This window comes from Cavia porcellus, unplaced genomic scaffold (assembly GCF_034190915.1).
Source record: "Cavia porcellus strain 051 isolate PalLab524CR breed Dunkin Hartley unplaced genomic scaffold, mCavPor4.1 scaffold_27, whole genome shotgun sequence".
Classification (NCBI taxonomy): Eukaryota; Metazoa; Chordata; class Mammalia; order Rodentia; family Caviidae; genus Cavia; species Cavia porcellus.
The window spans coordinates 22,295,768-22,314,621 of NW_026947510.1; the positions used below are offsets into that span (position 1 = coordinate 22,295,768).

The window sequence follows — 18,854 nt, forward strand, 5'->3', positions numbered from 1 at the left end:
CTCAATGCTGCCCACTTGTTATCCCAGAAACTTATTAGGCCAAGATACCTACAAGGCCAACCTGAGCAACTTAAACCCAGAATCAAAAAATTTTTTGAGAAAATAATAGGGATGTAGCATGAAGGTAGAGTGCTTGCCTAGCATATATGAGACTCTGGGTTCAATTCTGAGTTCTGGAAAAAAATTATAGTAATACCAAAAATATTCTTGTGTGCTGGGATTTATATTTTATGGGCTAAACGTTTCGAGTTAAAATTATTGAGCTGAAAGGTATTTTTGCTTTTGATAGTTTGCATTTCTAAAAGGTTTTGATAGTTGATCTTTCCTGCAACAATCTGTGAGGCCACATTTGTTCTGATACTGTATCTGTTACCTTTCTTTTTAATCTTTTTTAATCTGCCTGGAGTAAAATGATACCTCATGATTATTTTAACTTACATTTTTTGTCTTCTTGTTGGTTTAGGTGCCTTCCCATACCTATTTCCTTTTTAATTTGGGTATCCTGAACTTCCTTATTATATAGGTGTCCAATTTTTCTGTTAGTCCGCACACTCTTGCACACTTTTGTTTCCACTCTTTGTATACTAAAAACTCCAGCCATTTATTTGTCTTCTGTGCTAAAAATACCATTTTCCATGTTTATCACGTGTCTTTTAATTTCACCGCCGTATAAAAACTTTGTTGTTTTGCAGAATGGAGGCTTGAACCCAGGGCCTCACACCTGCCGAACAGCTGCCCTGCCCTACATCGCCAGCCCCTCATCTATTTTTATAGACACACTGTGTAACTTCTTTTATGACTTCTGAACTTTAATTAAGATGTTTATACCTTTTGATTGTTCGTGAATTTCCCTCAATTTTTTTCAAATAAATGTTGTATCGGTCCTTTTATTTGCACTTATCTTTAAAGCATCAGGAATTAATTTTGATGCATGTACTAATTTGGCGATCCAGTTAACAGAAAGTATATAGAGTATGTGCTTTTCACTCAGTTCTGAGCCTCCAAGCCAAGATGGAAATGATCTCTTAGCACCTCCAGACACCTCTCCTGGCCACCACCAGTGCTATACCTATCCCTGGGCTGCCCATGGAGATGGGACATCAGGAGCAAGGAAAGATCTCCACTGCCCAAAATTTCTGTTCCTCATGTTTAGAACATCATAGGTATAAATAGAAAGAAGTATGGAGTTATATTTTATATCACTTTTCCAATGCTACCATAACAGGGTACCGCTGACTGAGTGGCTGGACAACAGAAATTTATTTCTTCCAAGTCTAAAACCAAAGTGTCACCATGGTTGATTTCCTCCAAGATATCTCTCCATGGCTTGTAGATGGCCATCTTGCCCAGGTATTCACATGGTCCTTTCTCTGTGCATATGTCCATGTCCTGATTTTCTCTCTTTATGAAAATACTATCCAAATTGCATGGACTCTAATGACTTCATTTGATCTCAGTTACTTCCTTAAAGATCCAGTCTCTAAAAACAGTCACATTCTGAGGTACGGTTAAGACTTCAAAATGTGGAGTCAGGTATGGTGTTGCACACCTATAGTCCCCTCACTTGGAGGCTGAGGCAGGAGGATCACCTTGAGTTTGGGGCCAGTCTGGGCTAAATAGTGAGTTTAGGCCAGCCTGAACTGCATAGTGAGACTGCCTCAAAAAGCAAAACTAAAAGACTTCAGAATGTGAATTCTGAGATGAACCAATGAGGACCATAAAGATTTCAACCAACTAGTACAATCAGTAAGTACCATTAGCATCCAATGACAGCAAGTTCAGTGGACAGTGAAAGTCACCAAAGAGGTGGTACCAGATCCAGGCATTGAAGGATGTTTAAGGGTCAGCCAGGCTGTGAGGTGCTTTACTATGAAGAAATGAGGGCAAGCAGAGTTGCAGCTATCTACATGGTGTGGCAGGATACCAGTGAGGTACCTGGACTGACCAGTGTATGGGTTCAGAGGTAAGGTGGGAGATAAAGTAAACCACTGATGTTGTAAATGACCTGGACCTCGCAGAAGTTTAACTTGAAAAAAAAAAAGGTGACAATCAACATTTTTAATTTTTTTTTGAAATTAGGTTTCATAAATGAAACGGAATTTAAGGAATGAAAAATCATGTTTTCGTTGGTGAAATAAAGCCTAGAAACCAGATTAAGGCTCTTCCATAATTTTTAAAGGACTGATCTGGCCCAGAGTGGTAGCAGCAATAACTGAGAAGAAATAGTAGATAAACATTACATATTTCAAAGAAAGTGTTAAAAATTGGCAGAAATTGCTAGTTGCTTATCTAAAGTAAATGAAAAAGAATAAACGAAAGGTGCCACCAACATTTTGAACCTAGAAGATATAAACATTGTTGTCCCTGAGTGTGCAGTGACTGGAATCTTAGATGAAGAAAAAAGACCAGCACTGGATCACTGAAGTCTCGGGCTGAGGTGGCAGGAATGAAGGAGGGGGAACCTGCTCAGTCCGAGAGGCAAGGGGAAGAAGGTCTCATCCTCATCCAGAAAGCATTTTTCCCCCAGCACTGGGGAGTGAACCCGGGGCCTGTGCCCTGAATTACATCCCCAGTCCTTTTCTGTTTTTTATTTTGAGACTGGGCCTCACTAAGTCACTAAACTGTTCCAGGCTGGGCTCACATGTGCAGTCCTTCCCCCTCAGCCTCTGAGAGTGCTGAAACTATAGGCTTGTGCTCCATAATCTGCTTGGGTAGCAAACTGATTAATTGCTTATTTTTGTCGAGTATTCCCTTAAGTGCTGGCCACATACAAACATGTAAGCTAAGGTGACTGCCTTCAGAAACAGACTCAGCAGTGAAAGCAAAGGATGTTTGACAAAGAGGTCAGAGATGATAACAGCAGATAAAGGGGCTCCAGACTTACCCACGCCAGGCATCCTTGACCTTGTAGAAGGCACTGTCAGTAGTTTTTGTGTGGAAATCTGATTCAATAAGGGTCAAGGATAAAACGGAGACAAAATCAAGAGGTCCCTAGTTCTCAAATTTTTTTTATCCTTTCATGACATTTACTCAGATCTTTTCTCATCTTCAGTTTAATTTGTGTTACAGTAATAATGTTCTGGTATTTTAATTCACATTTTAAATATTAAAGTCAAGATTTGTTTATAGGCTACTTTCAAGTGTTCCTAAAAATATATAATAACCTGATTCTATCTTTTTTATGTTTTTTACCATTCAGACTGGAATATAAGTGAATATAAACAATTCACTTTCAAAATGATAAAACTTTGCAAGAGCCAATAAAAGCTCTTTAACAGCACTGTTAGAGATGATAAATGATGGGAAGGGAAAGAAGAAAGAGCACTCTTTATGATGGTGGCAGAAATTAAAGATTTACCACCTTGTGCCTGCCACAGTCTGTAAAAGGACCCAGAAGGGGCTCAGCTAGCTGGTCCTATACCACCTTTTTCTATTCCTGTGGATAAAGAAGAGAGATAATGGGAGACAAACTTCCAGAGATGGGTTAGAAAACTTCTCACTGTATTACTAACCTCTGTTAATGTGGTCTCATTAACAAATACTGTACCTGATTTTCTTTTGTTTTTCTCAGAAAAGGACAGTCACATACGATTATGTTGCCATCCTGTGACTAGCATTACTCCATGTATTACCCTTTTACAGAGTACGCCTACCAGCTGATCTCCACTGTCATCCAGAGATTTCCCATAAAGCTAGAAAGGAATGCGTTGGGGACGTTAGGATACTAATGCTATTGTGCAGAATATGTGGGTCTAGTAGATTCAGCATGAGATGAGAAAGTTAAAGATTGATGAATCGTCATCCTCCTTGAAGCTGTAGCACCCTGTTCCACATGACCACTGCCAGGCACAGTTATTTACATATAATGATCCATGGAATGTGATCAGAATACTCAGTAAATATTTAAATTGTTAAATTAAAATGTGTTACTGTAAAAAAAAATTACCATTAATGCTACTCAAAATACTTTATCTTGCTGCTTTGAACATACTTAACACATCACTGTCACCACTTTGAAAAGCAATTCTGGAAGTTCTTTTTCATGAATATCATTACTAACATGGTAAACATATGTGGGTGCTCCTGACCGGTGTCAGCCATTCCAAAGGCAGGCTCATAAAAACAGGTGGTGTCTCCGCATTCAGCTTCTCGCTGGATCTGGCTCTTCCCCAGTGTCAAAACGAAGGTAAATGATTTTGAATTGATTCAGCCCATCCAGGTAGACAGGACAGTACAACTAAAGAATCTCAAGAAAGAGGGTTTCCAGAACTGTTTCAGAAAGTGGCAAGAATAATGGGACAAGTGTGTTCTGAGGGGGAGTTTTTTAAATAGATTAATAGTAATGTGCTTTGTACTGTAACAATTGTCTTTAAACATCCACCATAATTTTATTGCATCTCCTATTACACTGCTCTTAAAATCCTGCCAAAAAATGCATGATCTGGTATCTGTTAAATGTAGCCCTTGTGCCACGAGCACCAGTACTCATCTCTCACCCTGACCCTGATGTGTCAGTCAAGCAGCCATTCCTGTATAAAAACAGTCGGCATGTGAGGTGGTCAAAAACCTTGGAAAACAGACAAAGATGCTCAGTGAGAGCCCTGTCGGTCCATAAATACATGAGGAACACAAACAACGAAGCATGCATATCCCTCAAAGATCTATAGCAGTGTTTCTGTTTTAAGGATTTCCCTAGATTAGCAGAGCAAGAAAGGATGAAAAATACATTGTTTTATTGATCAATACTGAGAACTGAGGTTCTTAGTGTGAGTAAAGAATAATTTAGGTCTCTTACATAAGTGTCAGCCCTGCAAGTGTGTAGCAGCCTCTCAGTTCAGGCCATAATGTGCAAGATAGTACTGGAAGATGAAATCCCCTCACTGATTGGATGCAAGATAGTACTGGGAGATGAAATCCCCTCACTGATTGGATGCATGATAGTACTGGAAGATGAAATCCCTCACTGATTGGATGCATGGGCCACTAGCTGCCTGCATCTGGTGGGAGGCAGAGAGAAGGGACAGCAGAGATTCTGTTAATGTTCAAGCCTTTTGAAATTCTGCCAAATTTGACTCTTCATTCATCCTGTACCTGTGCTGTACCCTATTCTACATCACCAAACTCTCCTTCCCTTTTCTCCCTCTTCACTCCAAAAGCCCTAACCACCAGACAGCTGGAGGAAGCTGTGTGGTAAGGAATACGGTAAGGGTTGGATTGGGGATACAGGTGTTTCCTCTTTCTTCCATCATTAGTGTCAGTTGTGTGTCCACAGTTTCTTATTTACCTTGAAAGGAAACTTACATGATAATAGTCTTGGTAATTAAACACTTGTCTATGATTATCTTCTTACAGGTATCTCTAAAGGAGAAGAGTCGAAATTTCTGAGACCCCCAAGAAGACCCCGGAAGCCCAAAACATTAAATAACCCGGAGGACTCCACGTACTATTACCTACTCCATGTAAGTGGCTTGCTCTTATCATCAGATGGGAGCCACTGGAGCCTCCAAAGCCCAGTTTGGAGATGGTGCTGCAAGGCCAGCCAGCAACAGAGACACTTTTGGGGTTCTCTCCTCCTCAGTAGGCCATGTGGGCACTGTGCTTGCCCAGAGCTTCTTCCCCACACTCTGGGCTTGTCCCACAGTCACGTCCCCACGATGTCCTCCCAGAAGCTTTCTCTGCTATCAGTAACCTGAACTTATAGGCAAATACCAGTCTCAAAAAGGAAATCTGTCATGGTGAGAGCTCTCCAAAGAGGGGTCTTTCCAGACAGGAACTTTAAAGTAAATGGTCATAATGACAGACAAAAGAAGCAAAAGAGAAAAGTGAGTATGTGCTAAACATCAGGTAAATCCCATACCTAGAAGGAAGCGTGTTCATAAGGAACAGGCCAATTCTAGAGCCAGCCCATAGTGTTGTGGCCATGTTGTGCAGATCAAGGATCTGAGACACAGATAAGCGTGTCTTAGCCATTGTTTCAAGGACATCATGTTATTAAGGTCTCTTGGCTGCACTCGGTGTGCAGCATGAGAACTCATCAAGATCACCCTGCTAGGCCGCCCTGCTTCTCATATCCCTGTTGTCCATGAATGCCACTGTCACCCGCTAAGTTTCCAAAACTGAGCACCTAGATCATTTGCTCTGAGCTGGAGCTTCTACCTGCACTCACTCACTTCAGTCATTCTCTCAGCAAATACCCTGTTTCATACCATCATTGTTTCTCATTTGGACTATCTCTTGCCCCACCTAGCTGTTTCTAATCCCATCCTCCTCAGGCTGCGTCAAGAAATGTCTCCAAATGGTAAATTTCAGTATGTTTCTTCCTTGCTATTGATAGTCCAATGAATGGCTGAGAAACTAATTCCATATTCCTACTAAGACTCTGAGTGTTGGACTTGGGACTGATTTTCCGCCTCCTCTCTTGCCCCTCTATTTCAACTCACCACAGTTAACTGCTCAAAACCTTGCCAGTGAGCAGCACCTTCTCCTGAACCCTGGTCCTTTGCACCCAATGGCCCCTCCATTTGTAGCACTCAATCAGTCTCCTGCTCTCCATTATCACATTGCCAGCAGAACTTCTATACCTATGGGGAACCTGGAGAAGAATATACTGGAACCCACAATGTATTACAAACAAGTTTTTCCCTTGATGGCAGAAAACAAAGCTTGTATGTCGATGGGTTCTGCTAGCCTGGGGCATAGCTAACTCTAATATGGCATCAGCCCAACTTAGCACCAGACCCCAAAAAACTGCAGCACATCTCTCCAGAAGTAACTTGTGCATTCCTGTAGTTCCAGAAATAAACCTCCTGTTCCCTTTTCATGCATGCACCAAGACCTCTCCAATCTTAAGACTTCACAACCACCTAAGTCTTCACCCCCAGCCCAACTCTGAAAAACCATTCCCAATTCCCCCTTTTTTGCAGGTTCTTGCAGTCTCCAGCAGCCCTCCCACACCAACAATAAAGTTGTCTCTCTCTCTTTCTCCCTGTCTCTTGCCTCTGTCTCTCTGTGTCTCTCTCTCTGTCTTTCCCTCTTCTCTCTCTCTCTCTCTTTCTCCCTGTCTGTTGCCTCTGTTTGTTTCTCTCTGTGCCTCTCTCTGTCTATCTCTATCTCTGTCTTTCTCTCTGTCTCTGTCTCTATCTCTGTCTCTCTTTCTTCCTGTCTCTCTCCTCTGTCTCTTTCTCTCCCTCTCTCTGTCTCTCTGTTCTCTCTCTCTCTCTCTCTCTCTCTCTCTCTCTCTCTCTCTCTCTCTCTCTCAGAGTCTCCTGTCTTCATTTTCTTTGGACATTTTCATCAGCTATTCTGACCTCAATTACTGCTGATTTCTGAATCTTTGTCTCTAACTGCCTATGTTTTTACATTTTCTATATCCATGTACATGTTCTACGTGGATAGACATGTCTATACATGGGTGGATGCATATAGCATTGTTGAGATGTGAGTCACGTGCCATAAAAGGCACCACTTAAAATATACAACTAGATGTCACTTACTACAACAATCACCACAATCAATTTTACAACATTTTTATCACTCCAAAAAATTTCTGCCCATTGGCAGCCACCCCCCAGTACCCCCTACAACCCCAAATCCTAGGTGATCACTTTCTGCCTCTTTGGGTCATTGTATAGAATCACATACTACATAGTCTTTTGTGAATTATCAAATTAACACATTTACAGGTTGGTCATCTGTTATCCTGATTGCTCCCTCTTATCTTTTCTTAAAATCATAATTAAATTATCATTACATATTACCATGTACTAGATCTTTTTAAATTCTTCTATTCCCTTTAGAAGTCAATCCAGGAAGAAAAACGAAGACCAAGAAAAGACAGGTAATTATTATTTCTAGATTTCAGTGATTCATTTTGTTCACACAAAAATATAAACCCATATGTTTAAATTCTAAATTATATCTTATGTGGAAACATTTGGAAAGAAATGTGCTCTCTACACAGTTATATAGCAAATGTGTGTAAGATCTGGTCTGTTGTAAATATATTGAGCCAGCACTGTATGAAATATTCACTGAGCACTAACATACGTTTTGAATGAATTATACTGTCCCAATATAGAATTTGCTTTTTTCAGCACACTGAATGATTTAAATTGAGGAGTTTAAACATGCCTATGTCTACATACTTCCTAAGTCTCATGTTTTACAATTTTTATCAGTTTGTTAGGATGGCAAGGTTCATGTGCCCAGCAGGTATGGCACATTTAACTTCCAGTGATTCTCTTTTTCTGTATTTCAGTCCAGGGGGTACTTTACTGTTGGAATGTTACGTCACTATTTTAATCAGTGGCCATGTCAACTAATTTTGACGCAGTGTTAACAACAGAAGAATAACACCTATTCATGAATCTGGCATTCTGGAAATTCATTTGTAGACTGTTATCCGTGACTTTCAAAAACAGGTTCCCTGGTAAATTTCCAAACCTGTTTACCTCCAAAGAAGTCACATCAAATTATAGGTGCTAAGAACACAGGAAGAACCATTTGCCCTAAGTCCAAGGTTTAAAATGGTTCAGGACATATCTCTGTGTACCTATCATGCACAGGACTCTCACACAAGGTAGAGGTCAGAAGGTTACTTGTGAAGGAGGAAAATTAAGGCCATGAAACCTTGTGTGTGTCAAGGTACTGATAGATAATAAATGTGAATATGTTTTTGGTCATGCATAAAGGCCAACTTCTCTGATTGGCGCAGGCGCCATTTGTAATGCCTGTGGAGTCTGACCAAACTGGAACAGTGGTAGCACTAGCTGTTTCTTTGTGTCAAGTTTGACTCCATTGGAGCAGAAAAAACTGCTCCTGCAGCTAATGCTGTATTCAAGGTAAGAAGGTGTTTGTTTTTCTTCTGGATTTCAGTATATATTGTTTTCACACACTTCAAGACTTCTCTCATTTTTATTGATAAGTATGTGTTAACCCTTAAGTCATAGTAAATACTTCAAAAGAAGAGAACAAGTATCCTGTCAGTGTAAGCAGCAAATTAGACTGATTATATGGTACATTTATCTGTTCATTTACAGTCAGGGAAAATTATTAGATTTGGAAGATTTCTATTACAAAGAATTTTTACCCGGTCATTCTGGACCAAAAGACCATAACTCTAGATCGAGAGAACAAAGATCACAGCGGGAACTCCAGAATCAGTACTTCAAAGCTGATGAAAGGTACTAGTAAACTACAGTGTGAAGTACAGCATGTTCAACTTTATACTCATAATTCCATTCATTTTATGTGTAAACTAATGGCAAATTCTTACTGAGTATTGCATCATAAGAGTGATATGTTGCTTAAAAGTAAAAATCATAAATACTGTAATATCATAAGTAGGCATGCCAATTTTCCTAGCAAAACCCACATTTATGCTTATTTTTGGTGTAATTGCAACCCTATTTTAAAAATATCAGTTTGTATAGTAAACTGTGTTGCCATCCTAATTATAAGCAAATCTATATACCCATATAAAATCTATGTTAAGCTCTATAGTGTTTTAGTAATCAATGTCTTTATTAGGCTCATATTTTAGAATCAAGGATGTCAGCTAAAAAAATGACTTAGAGAAAAATATGTATTTTCAGTTTAATTTCTCACCTTATCACCAATTTTGTGATGTTAACTAATTTGATTTGTGGCTTATTTACTACTTTGGAGATTTTTTTCCTTCCCCTAAAATTCTTTACAATGTTTTGAGATTGAGGATGCATAATAAAATGGAACTACGGTGTATGAGAAATGGGAACAAAGACAGCAACTGCAAGCTATTTATCCAAAATCCTCAGTCAACATCCTTCCAACCTGGGGTACTGAGACCCTCTCGTCCCTCTCTTCTACAGTGTGACTTGACCATTAAGAGCAGACGTTTTAAAATCAGACAGTCTTAGAGTAGGATCCTGATTGGACAGTGACCTTGCTCCTGTTACCTGCCTACTCACAGCTTTGGTTTCAAAAAATGTAAACAGATTGGTAATAATAGCCTCACTGAATTATTGTAGAGATTAGATGAAATTTAAAACTTTTACACTCTACATGGCATAGGAGAGGTGTTTCACATAGTGGCTGTTCACATCTTTAGCTTTTCCAGAAGCTACCTGAAGTATGATTTCTGACCCATCTCTCCAAAAAGATGTATTCTTCCATCTTGGAGTCAAGACCTGTAACCTGCTGGCACTTAGAGATGTTCTAGGATAACCACTTGATTCAGGAGAGCACCAAGTGCCAGAAAGATGAAATGATTTATCCAATTAAGTAACTCATAGTTAGTGTACTATGGTCCAAGGATTTTCACACTCTGCTCAACTGCTTTTCACTGACCACCTCTTTTCCATTTTAACAGCCCAATCTGCTTCATGTATTCTTCCTCTTCATCCCACCAAGAGATATAAAAGCACTGTAACCCTGAAATATCGTTTGTTGTCCTGGTAACATCTATGTGTACATACTTAATATCCACTAGCATAAGAATACCAGCAGCTAACATTGCAAGAGTGCTTACTTTGTTTTATGCACTATGCTTTTTATGTCATTTAATTCACAGAGCAACTTTGTGAAGATGTTACTATTATTTCTTTATTTTATGGATGAAGAGGTTAAGTCTATAAAGTTTGATGACTGCAAATAGTTACCTACATAGTAAGAGATCAGGCCATAAAATTTAATCAGCTTGCTCTGAGGTTAGAGACAGTGATTTCAATGACTGTTCATAACCACTTTATGCAAAGCACAGTGTTGGGCATTTAAGGAAGAGATGGACACATGGATTCCTAAGGTATGGTTCTTACATTCAAGGAGCTTGACACTAGAGAAAAAGTATAAACCACTCATATATACAAGACAAATTTCTATCCTACTAATCTGTTAGTTCCTCAAGAAGAAGTGAACACTTTCATTGTTTTATACCTAGATCTTGTAACTGGAGCACCTACATCTAACAATATATAATATATTAACTAGTGTTAGTTTCATATTTTTTTGAAATTCTGTATCATTTCTGTCCTTTTTTGTTTTGCTTTGCTTTTTAAAACAAAAAAATTTAAAAACTAACTTCAAGCAGGGATTTTTCTAAGCTAAGAAAGATTGTAAAAGACAAGTTGAAGTGAGTGAAACTTGGCAAGTTCCTTGACTTAAAATAGGAAACAAAATCACAATCACAAAATAGCTATAAAGAATATTTTAGGGCCACTTGGAGAAATTTGACATTAAACTATACATTGGACAATGTTATTATAAAGAATTTCTTTACCTATGAAGAAATATACATCTTTATCCCATCTCTCCACACAAGTGTGTATGTGTGCACATACACACATGATGAGAAAGACAGACAGACAGACATGCTGTACCCAAGGATATATGAGAAGGCCTTGCAATAAGGGACAACAGCAATGATGAACTAAATGCCTCATGAGTTTTTAAAATTGACTAATAAAAATTGTATACATTTACAATATAGAACATCATGTTTTGAAATATGTACACATTATGGAATGTTAAATGAAGCTAATTAATGTGCGTTACCTGACGTATCATTTTTGGCAATGAAAACCTTTAAAATTTACATTTTTTAGCAATTCTCAAGTGTACAATGTAGTATTACTTATAGTTATTGTGTTGTAAATTTTATCTCCTTAATGCAGTCCTGCTAATGGAAATTTTGTCTGCTTTGATCAGTATGTCGCCAGTTCTCTGCCCCTACCCCTCATAACCATCATTCTGTTTTCTGCTTCTATAAATTTGACATTTTTAAATTCTACATGTAAAAGAGATTGTGTAGTATTTATCTATGGGTGCCAAATTTATTTCACTTGGCAGAATGTCCTTCAGGTTCATTCATGTCACAATTGACACAATTTCCTTTTAAGATGAGCAGTATTCCATTGTATTCCATATATAAAGCACAATTTTTATATCCATTCATCCACTGATCCATTAACAGCCAGTTACACTGATCCTGTATCTTCTTATTGATAATGCTGCAATTAACATGGGAGTGCAGGAATCTCTTTGGGATGCTTCTCTCATTTCCCTTGATGTATACCTAGTTGTGGGACTGGGGATCATAAGGTATATAAATATATTTTTTGAGGAACCTCTGTATTGTTTTCTGTAATGTCTGTACTATTTATATTCCCACCAGCAATGTGCAAGTTTCCTTTTTCTCATTGTCATCAACAACACTGGCCACCTGTATCTTTTTGAGACTAGCAATTTTAACAGCTGTGGGGTCATTCATATTCCTTAGTTTTCATTTGCATTTCCCTGATGATTACTGAGGTTACACAGTTTTTTAATGTCCCATTGGCCATTTGTATGTTTTCTTTTAGAAAATACCACTTAGATATTTGTCTATGTTCTAATTAGGTTGTTTTTTTATTACTAAGTTATTTGAGTTCCATATTTATTTATATTAACCCCTAATCAGATGTATGGTTTGAAAATATTTTCTCCCATTCCATGTGGTATCTGTCCATTATTTTTATTGTTTCCATTGCTCTGCAGAAAGTTTTAAAAAGATATAATCCCATTGTTCTGGTTTTTCTCGTATACTTTTGAGACCATGTCCAAAATAGTATTGCCCAGGCAACTGTTGTGGATATTTTCCCCTGATAGTTTCACAGCTTCACCTCTATGTTTTAAGTCTGTAATCCACTTGGGTTAAGTTTTATACAGTGTGAAATAAGGGTATAATATCATTATTCTGCCTGCGTATATCGAATTTTCCCAGCGGGCTTTATCTAATGTGTTCTTGGCATCTTTGTTAAAGATAAATTGACTTAAATAAAATGATTACTATTTTTAAAAAAGATAAATTGATTATAAATGCGTAAGTTTATTATGGATCACTTATTCTTTCTTTTGGTCTGTGTGCTTGTTTTATGCCAGTATCATGCCGTTTTGATTACTACAGCTTTATACTAGATTTTGAAATCAGGTGATGTGATACCTTCAATTTTGTTCTTTCTTTGGTCAAGATTTCTTTGGCTATTCAGAAACCTCTATGTTTCTATACAAAGTGTTTAGGTTTGTTTCTCCTGTTTAAAAAAAAAGTTGGAATTTTGATAGGGACTGCACTGGATTTGTTACCAACATTAATTCTTATGGTCCATGAATATGGATATATTCCCATTTATTTGTATCTTCTTCAGTATTTTTTTCATTAATAGCCCTATAGTTTCCATGTACTAAGTATTTCAACTTCTTGGTGACTTTATCTAAGTAATTTGTATTTGCAGATACAAATTTTTTCCTTAATTTCTTTTTCAGAGAAGTTTTTCTCACAGATTCTGAATAAATAGAAGTGGTACTAGGTAATCAGTTGTTGGAGAGTGACATTTCAGAGCAACAGGAAGCTGACATCCTCCATCACCGTCTAAGATGGAATCTAGTGGGTTCCCTGTTGGGAAATACTGAGATTGAGGCTATACCTCCCTTTAATTGTGGCAAGGAGATGTATAAAGAATTAAAGGTGAAAAAAGTAAGATGGAACAAGAGCACATTGGGTAAGGAGAGGAGAATTGTGCAAGAAGCATCAGCAGAAAAGCGCCAAAGGGATACAGTGGGAAAAGCTTCAGATTTGGGCCAGTAGTGTTGGTTCAAATTCTCATTTCCTGCCATACAAAGTGTATCAGCTAGAATCAGTCTAGAATCTACAGGTGGAAGATAACAAAAATGTAATCCTATAATGTCCTTAGAATATTATAATGTGCCTGGCATATGGAAACTACATTTTCCTAAATTCTCATGTAAGGTAATTCAAAAGAGAATGGTACCCAATATGATACATTTTAAAGTTCTTCCACTGAGAGCAGGATGCCTTGAAAGACCTTGCTAAAGCTTTCTTTATTTTTTAATTTCTTAATGAGAACAGACTAGAATTTGAAGGCGTTTTCCATCAACAATAAAGTTCTAGCCCTCTCCTTTCATCATCATTCCTGTTCATTGTGTACCTTCCGTGACCCTGCCCCTTTCTCCCTCAGTTATATTCAGCTGTCAGCCCTAAGGCCAGATGAATCCAATGCTACATAATCTTGACTGCACAGGACTAGAGATAAACTCTCCTAATCTCGCGCCATATGTATGACCACTTACCTTCAGCACACTCTAAGGGTGTGTAACCCTTAGAGTTACTTTGTAATACTGCATTTCCTTAAAATTCTATTGCACTTTCTTAGTCCATGCTTTCAGACTTCCTTGTCTCCTTTCAGCTCCTCAGTACTCTTGCTTTCAGCTGACAACGTTCATTCCTGTTACACCAAGAAAACAGCAAAGTACAGATGCACACTTCTGCCACAAGATGTCAGCCTTCCTGCCATCCACCCTTACCCTCTCCTCCACATACTGGTCTACACTGCCTTGTGCACTGGATCCCAGCCCTTCCAGCCATATGAGTGTTATCCTGCACTGGTTCCCTCTCCTCTGCATCTCAAGAGTTCGTTCGTTTTACCAAACAATCATTTCTGGTGATCATGACCCATCATAACAAAGGACCTTGCCCCCAGTCCTCCTTCAGGATCATCCACTTTGCTGTGCTTTATTCCATCCAGTCACAAGTGAGAGGCACTGTCTCCTCTACTTCCTCTCTCTTGAGCTGCTTCTCTCAGGTTGTTTTTTTTTTTTCCCACTATTCCACCAAACCTGCATCTGCCAGAGTCACCAGGGACCTATGTTTTGCCACACCCAGGATCTATTCTCTGTCCTTACCTCTGCCCATTAGCAGCACGGAACACCTGTGCTCACTTTTTGTCTTAACACACTCTCTTCACTGGCCTTCAGGCCAGCACTTCCCTTGGACTACCTCCTGTCTTAGTGGCCACTTTTTCTTACTATTTTTTGCTGATCTCTTTCATCTCACAATATTGGAATGATCCAGTCCTTTACTCTTTTTAATCAGTATATACTCACTGCCATGACTTTACATATCATCTATATACTTAATTTCCTGAACTGAAATATCTAATCTACATCAGGACTCATAGGTCCAATTCAATATCTACTTGGTTTCTTCTCTTGAATATCTAATCAGTATCTCCAGCTTAGCATAACCGAAACTAAACTTTGTATCCCCCCTACATGCTCCTCTGCAGCCTTCCCCAACTCAGTAAACAGCAGCTCCATCCTTCTAACATTTAAGCCAAAACCTGGGGGATAGTCTTGATTTCTGTCTTCCACACCCCAGTCCATCAACAAACTCTCAGTTCTGTCTTCTGAGGCCAAGTCTCATCTCTTCCTCTGTACATGCCTTCTGTTACCTCACTAACCTGCTTTATGTTTCCAAAAACATCACCTGATGTTTTAAAATTATGATCCTCTCCTATGCTAGACGTGAAACTCTACAAAATTAGGGACTTTAGTTAGTCCATTGCCTATGCAGGTACCTGACACTTACTAAGTGGTCAGTGAATGAACGAATGAGGGTACGTACATGGCTGTATTTTAGGGAGTGTCCCACTTCCCGAAGCAAAGTGTAGCATCTAAAGCTAACGGTTAGCAGGTTTTTTTTCCAGGTAAAACTTGGCCTCATTTAAATATGAAAGCATTTGCTAACACATAGATACCTCCTCTGTCATTAATAGGATGGTTGGTCAGGTTTAGTAAAATGTTTTAAAGAAACATTTGAGCAGTTTTAAAATGCAAAATGTGAATGTCTACTTTGGTGCCTCAAGATTTACTGTTTGACCAAAATATATTTAAAATTAAGGTACAAAAATAAATATTTGTTTATTGGCTGTGAATTATTTCCATCCCAAGGAATCTTGCCTTTCTGATCTACACCTTCAAATGCTTTACTTAGCTGTCTTGCTTATACTCAAGTTGCATTCTGCAAATCTGCTGAGAGAATTACAGCAAATGCATTTGCCATCAGTCTAAAATTCTGACTGTGCCTTTCTGAACTGCCCAAGGTTAATGGGACGATGTGGCAGGAAGAGGACCTGCTTAATGTAGAGTGGGTAAGAATGTCAGCCCTGTCTCTCACAGGTGCAGGCGAATGGAGAGCCCTTCAGAGGAGCAGTACGGGCCAGTGGCCAACCCCTATGACTACAGGAGGCTCCTGCGCAAAACCTCCCAAAGAAGGCGCCTCCTCCAGCAGTTGTAGCCACTGAGCAGCCACCATCAGAAACCTCTGAAGCCTGCAGGATTATGGCACCACAGCAGGGTGGAGTGGAGGGACCTGTGCTGGCGCCTGTTAGCACTGGACTTTGATTTCTGCTGGGGCTGCCTGCTGCACTGTTGCCTCAAAGTGGGCTGTCTAACATGCTCTGAAAGAAGCGAATTTGAACCTTTGTGGGACTCTGGGCCCCACACCATGCAGCTCCTGTACTCTCTTCAATCACTATCCCACCAGTTAGGGCACCTTTGTCCAGGTTTCCTAAAGTATCTCTTTGTCCATTTGTTTGCAACTTCTGTGGGTCCCACCTGTACCTAAACTGTCACCAGCTCCTTCCATTTTTTTTTTTTTTTTTTGGATGACTTCAGAGACACCTTCTGTCTTGCAAACAGCTTTCTAAGACCTTGGGGATCCTGGAGAGTGGATTGAGTTTACTAGAGCAAAGCCTGGGTGAGGCAGGGAAGAGCATTGAAGATGAAATCCATCTCAAACTTGAGCTTTCCCTTTCTTTGATTGTTAAGATTGCTAAATAAAGGAAGTGCCCAGGAAAATCTGTAGTTTGCTCCAGTGGTCAGCCCTTATTCCTATGGGCCAGGCTTTGGTTACAGATATGGGAGGGTCTGGGAGGGGGTTAGGAGACTGCCTGCAGTCTCCATCAGCAAACTCCTACCCCCTAGCCTCCATACAGAAACATACGGTCTGCCCCATACATGTCACACAAACACATCTTGAAATTAATCTCCAGATAACACGTACACACACATGCATGCCTTCCCAACCATTGTGGCTTCCTTTAGTGTGGAAAAATACTGGTCTCATCGTGGAGCAGAACTGTACGATTTTAGATTGTGCTGCTCTTCAGTTTTGAGGCAGTCTGTACTGCTCCAAATTTGGAGATATTTAAGAGGGAAGCTTAGCAGGTAGACAGAGCTTTGTATTTGTCCATCAACTGCAACTTCTTTTAAAAACTGCTTTGAGCCTTTCAGTGGATGACACTTCAGGGTCTATGCAGCCCAAAGAAGGTGGGAAAAGGTGGTGAAATTGTTCCGTGGGCAACTGAATTGGAAGAAAGGTTCTGTTCATACTGGAGCTTGTCTTTCTGCAGGCGCCCTGAGCTTCAGAGACCCAGGACCCAGCCAGAAGACTAAGAAAGGATTTGAGAAGTGAGAGCATCGGCAGCAGGTTGATAACTTGCCCCCCAGTTGTAATATTCTTCCAGAGAAGTAGCTCTAAAAGCTCCCCAGGGAAGGACTTAGACCTCTAGCTGTGGCAGGACTAACCCCCGAATCCAGGTGCACCCCAGGCCCGCTCCTTGCCTAGGTTAGCGCCTTACCCGCCCTCGGGGTGAATCATCCCCTCCCCAGCCCTGCCTTCTAGGAAATCAGGTTCCACAGAAGGGCATAGGAGAAGGATGGAGTCCCAGTACCCGAGGTAGCCCAGCCTCCTCCACCTCTCCTGTCTGTCCACCCTCCACCAGGTGACCCGTGGTGGTGAGGAGCACACCGCCACTGGGCTGTGAGGTCTGCCATTTAGTCCAGGCTTCCTGGCAGCCCGATCTTCCATCCCTGGATGCAAAACCAGGGACCTCTCCAGAAACTCCTCATTCCTCCCTCCAAGTAAAACCCCAGCCACACATGCAACGTACAGTTTTTAAGTGAGACTGGAAACAAGAAAAGCCAGCATTTGATGAAAAGTTGCAGTTTTTGTTCTTATTTTCTTTTTCATTTCTTTGGGGTTTCCCCCCTTTCTTCCCATTCATCCCTCCTGCTTTTTCCCTACACAAGGGAAAATTCACACCAGATACAGTATTTTTCTTCAACTGGGCCTGCCATTCAATCTCTGGGTAAACTGTGGACAAGAAATAGATCATTAGAGGAAACCATTCTCTGCAGAGCTCCGAATGTTAGTCTCTCTTTTCCCTCCATCAATGAAGGAAGGGCCTTGGAAAGCTTCCCCCCCTGCCCCAGCTCGTCTTCACTCCCATTGGGTGGCTGCCTCTTGGACTAATGACTGTAATTATTACCTCCCGGCCCTCTTTTGTTAATGCCAACCCCGAGCCTAAGGGGGGAGGGGGAGCGACACGCGCTCATCAGAGAAGAGAAATTCTTTACAAAGCAAATTACGGTCTAGGGAGGGCTGGCATTAAGGAAAAACAAACCAGACCTACATTTGCATCTGAAATAGCGACTAGTTAAATTGTTTAAAATTTGTAAAAACCATCATCAGATCTAAAGTACCTGGAGCAGCAAAATTTAATAGTGTTTAAAAAGTAGCAGCAGTTAAAGGCACTGTCACAACAAGGACAAAAAAAAAAAAACGAAATTCAGGTGCAGCGATTTTGATTTTCCTCTTGTTTTATTTCTTCTGGAGTCTTTTGCGCGTGCATGTGTTAAACATTTATTTTTAAGACTATTTTCAACCATTGAAATAAATATATATTTATTTATTCTGCACCCCCGCCTGCTGCCTTACAGCGAAATATGGTATTTGCAGGATTTGGTTTTGATTTAAACAAAGAACCAGGCAGGCTGAGTCCTCTGCGCCTGAGGCTGGAGGTTCTGAGTTTCTCTTCTGGCAGTTCAGGCTGCCGGACCTGGATTTGTTGCCGTTGTCACCTGCAGCATCTGAGCTAGGAAGACTGCGAAGAGCCTGAGCTGGCACCTAGGCTCTTGACCCCAGTGCTCCCGCAATATGGTCCGGGCTTCAGAACAGAGCTTTGCAGGACCCCGAACACTCG

The 18,854-nt window shown here is 40.1% G+C and overlaps 1 protein-coding gene across 10 annotated transcripts in view; it reads left to right on the plus strand.

Annotated features, from left to right (window-relative positions):
- Positions 1–18,570, plus strand: part of Myo3a (myosin IIIA) — a 180,717-nt gene extending 162,147 nt beyond the window's left edge. For 8 of the 10 annotated variants that reach the window (XM_063238033.1, XM_063238034.1, XM_063238026.1 and 5 more), the window contains 4 exons: positions 5,353–5,459; positions 7,797–7,837; positions 9,039–9,182; positions 15,988–18,570. In XM_063238033.1, coding sequence (XP_063094103.1) covers positions 5,353–5,459; positions 7,797–7,837; positions 9,039–9,182; positions 15,988–16,105 — 410 coding nt within the window. In that variant the 3' untranslated portion in view covers positions 16,106–18,570. Of the gene's footprint in view, positions 1–1,225; positions 5,203–5,352; positions 5,460–7,796; positions 7,838–9,038; positions 9,183–15,987 lie in introns of those variants that run through there. The other 2 variants (XM_063238032.1, XR_010043797.1) reach the window with 2 other exon arrangements.
- The last annotated feature ends 284 nt before the right edge of the window (positions 18,571–18,854 follow it).